The sequence below is a fragment of the Sinocyclocheilus grahami genome, unplaced genomic scaffold, assembly GCF_001515645.1.
Source record: "Sinocyclocheilus grahami isolate Dianchi unplaced genomic scaffold, SAMN03320097.WGS_v1.1 scaffold1445.1, whole genome shotgun sequence".
Lineage (NCBI taxonomy): Eukaryota > Metazoa > Chordata > Actinopteri > Cypriniformes > Cyprinidae > Sinocyclocheilus > Sinocyclocheilus grahami.
Window position 1 is genome coordinate 2548 of NW_015506624.1, and position 3834 is coordinate 6381.

A 3834-nucleotide genomic window follows, 5' to 3' on the forward strand; every position below is an offset into this window, starting at 1 on the left:
CAGACCTTCTCACCTGAGGAGGGACAACATTTTCAAATTATATTTCATGTCTCATATGACATAACCATCTCAACATTCTTTACTGGCATCAATGGTTCCCTGAAGAACCTTTCAGTCAACAGTTCTTAAAAGAACAATTTTTTCCTTGATGTGAAGAACACTTTGATAATCTAAGTAACTCTTTTCCACTGTTAAGAGCCTTTTGTGCATTGGAAAGGTTTCATGAATGTTAAAGGTTCTTCATGGAACCATCAGTGTCAATAAAGAACCTTTATTTTTAAAAGGGTGAAATATCTTTCCATTGGACAAAAGGTTCTTTATAGTGGAAAAGGGTTCTTTAGATTATTAAAATGTTCTTTACACTTAGAAAAAAAATGGTTCTTTAAAGAACTGTTCACTGAAAGGTTTTTTGAGAAGCCTTCTATGGCATCGCTACGAACCCCCCTTTTGGAACCTGTTCTGCCATTTATATTCACATGGTTTTTACCTTTGATAATGAAGACTTTGTCATCCAAAGGACTCTCGAATGCTGCATCAATATGATCTGGAATCTCAGGCCAGAAGCCTTTGATGAGATGTTGTTCAACGGTTGCACTCAGAGGATAACTGCGCCAGAAGAAGCTGCAAATAAAGCCAGACACCGGCGGGTCAGATACTGAAACTCGTCACAGCTCACGAGGTCATGCTGACATCAGAAAGCATTTCTGTCTCTGTTTACCTGCTCTTGAAGAACATGAGCTCTCCACGGAGCATGGTGACAGCATCTAGGACCAGTTTGGGATCACATTTGTTTGGGGTAACTGGTGGTGTGGGTTTTGGATCTTCAGGATTGACATCAGGGTTCGGGCCTGTTTAATAAAAAAAAAAATTCAAATCATTCGAAACGTCACTTTCAGCATCTTTTCGAACCATCACTGATGTGTATGATTCGTAGCATCTTTACCATAAAGAGATTGGATTCCGCTGACATCGTCATGAGGGAGGGCAAAGGTATCGATGTCTCTGTAAACGTAGGTGGGATACATCAGTGCACCCGGATCCTGGGAATGTTCGAGCCCTAGAGAGTGTCCGAACTCATGGGCAGCCACCAGGAACAAATTGTAGCCTGAGGAATAAGTGGGAATGTGAATACAGTTGGTTTTTATTTTGTGCACTGGTAAACAAATTCAACTGCCCTCACCTTGAGGGGCTTTGTAGGAGAACGTCTCGTCATCGTCAAAATGGGCATCACCACCAAAGCCTTCATATGGAGGGAAAGCGTGAGCCAGAAAACCATCTGGTCCGTCAAAGGGGTAACCGTCCCGATGATCTGGAAAGAAGGAGAGATTTGTTTTTTTTGAAGTGCTCTTAAACTCTCTTAACAAATTTAAACAAAATATGTACAAACAAAAATATAGGTACCAAGGAACATTTGTTGACAACAACCACCTAACTGAACATTTGGCAAATTCATAGTAGAAATTTGATATATAATTATATATATTTATAATTAATATGTAGGATATAATAATTGAATTTACAATTAATATATATTTTAATATACAATATTTTAAAAGTATATTTATATATACAAATATAATGCAATGAAATGTAATCCAAATTATTTCCATTTTATCTCTACTAATATTTTTTTTCTACTAAATACACACACATGAAAATTTTTTTATAATAACAATAAAAAATATATTCCTTTTTCATTAACATCACATTTCCTTGTGTTTCAATATTAAAAATTGTCCTGTTTTTAATTAATGTTTGTCTTGTTTTCCAGTTAAAGTATCTTAAAAAATCTTTGAAGCAAGTTAAATTTATTATTTTACAGTACATAAGAAATTAAACTTTGTGTTCAAACAATGTTTTTAGTGCAAATGTATTTCGTCTCACTGCACAGGCATATATTTCAATTCTTTTGTGTATAAACAAGTTAAAAACTCTATGAAATCGAGTTTTAATATCTTCCATAGAAAGTTTATTTGGTTGTTTGATTTTTATATATATTTTAAATGGAAATTTATACCAAAAAAATTAGAAACAGGATTTTTGTAATATAGATAGATTTTTTTTTAAAGACATTTCCTATTTTTGTAATGGTTAGTTTAAAAAACTGACCTCTAACAGCAAAGGAGATCATGATGTCAGCTGTTCCCCTGTAGATACGGGTGAATCTCAGAGGAGTGACATCTGCCCACACTTGCAGGGCCCTTTTGATGGAATCATCCACCTCTGCTACAGACATGTCAGGGGTGTAGTTCTCAATCCTGGCAACAACAAAAAAAGACAGTAAATGTTACAAGTCCTTTTTTAATCAATTTTGTCTTAAACTGTTTTTTCTGTTTGCCGGTCTTACCTGTAGGTCAGAGCATGTTTTTTCCACTTGTAGTCCCCTTGAAAAGTGGAGTACGCCGCAACATCTGGAACCCCGCAGCGTGGCTTCTTCATCACATCCAGCGTCTCCTCATCCAGCTTCCCTGTTACCTTGAGTTTAAAGAACTGCTGCATCTCTTTCAACCTCAGACTCATGCCACTCATGACACGTTTTTCAGCGTCAAAAGAGGCCTGCTTTGGTAGGCCATACAACTGAGTCAGGTAACTCTGAAAAAAAAAAGAGTTAATTTGCATTCTTTTTCTAACAGAATTGTCAAACTAGTTCAAAGTGTGCAAATTACCTCCGCAATGCTCTCTCGGTCTTCACCAGCATGTAGCGCTATTGGGCTGGTGTAAACAGAACCTGCCAAAGCGATAAGAACACACAGCTTGTAGTAGCTCTTCATGTTGCTTCTCTTTCAAGAAACTGATGCAGTCTGTTTTGCTCCCCTCTTATATACACCTAAAACGGACAGATTGTGCAACACGAGACTGAGTAACATATTGCACCTTTCGCCACAGGAAACAAAATCAGGGAATAGATTCTACTGAGCACTGAAATCGACTATGCAGTCTAGTTGTAATGAAATCTACTTTGCGTCTTGTATGTAAAAAATATTTACACTAGGAGTAGTCAACTCTAATAATAATAATATTGTATACTGTATAATATGTAATATGTGAAAAGATTATCATTATAGTAATTATAGAAATGATATCTAGGCTATATATATATATATATTCCTTATTTTTCTTGTCAAAAATACACTAAATTTAAAAAAGCTAGATAAATATTTTTCCAGCAACTTTATACAAGTTTAATTAACAAACATTATGTTTAACTGGTTGGATTCATTGTGCCATTTTATTGTCCAACAAGAGATTTCTATTTTTTACTCTATATCATGGTTATTTAATATTAGAGAACAATCTATAAATACTTGATTTTTTCTGAAATATTGTTAATATTCATCGCTCATAATTTGAAGGAATGTCAGCTGTATACCACTGTTATGCTAACATGTTTGACAAAATAACCAAGGCATTTCAACAAAAACCTTTATTTTGTGGAAAACACAGTGAAAATCAAAATTAGAGAACAGTAACAACTGTAGCACGAAAGAAGATTACAACTAAAATTTTGGAGGGTTTCAGCTGTCAGAAATTGGTAGGAATTTGTAGAGACCCTTGCTTTGAATGACTACAGCACATCTGCGGCCGCAGGACATCACTAGTTTCTCAGACTGTGCTGGTGTGATCTTGGATCTTGGTCCACTCTTCTTCCACTCTTTTCCATAGTTCGGTAACTGTAGTGGGATTATTAGCCATAACTCTGTTGCCAAAGATTTTCCAGAGATTTTCAGTTGGGTTTAGATCAGGACTCTGGGTCGGCCATTTCATTATTTCAATGTTCTTAGCTTCAAGGAACTGCTTTACCTCTTTTGCAGTGTGATGGGGACATTGTCTTGC

At 35.8% G+C, this 3834-nt stretch overlaps 1 protein-coding gene across 1 annotated transcript in view; it reads right to left on the bottom strand.

Moving 5' to 3' along the window:
* LOC107570350 (collagenase 3-like) overlaps positions 1-2773 on the bottom strand; it is a 3862-nt gene extending 1089 nt beyond the window's left edge. The window contains exons 1-7 of the mRNA XM_016256574.1: positions 2667-2773; positions 2348-2592; positions 2110-2258; positions 1181-1309; positions 944-1105; positions 719-848; positions 488-621 (exon numbers count right to left, since the gene is read on the bottom strand). Of these exons, the coding sequence (XP_016112060.1) occupies positions 488-621; positions 719-848; positions 944-1105; positions 1181-1309; positions 2110-2258; positions 2348-2592; positions 2667-2771 (1054 nt within the window). The 5' untranslated portion in view covers positions 2772-2773. The remainder of the gene's footprint in view (positions 1-487; positions 622-718; positions 849-943; positions 1106-1180; positions 1310-2109; positions 2259-2347; positions 2593-2666) is intronic.
* Positions 2774-3834: the final 1061 nt, after the last annotated feature.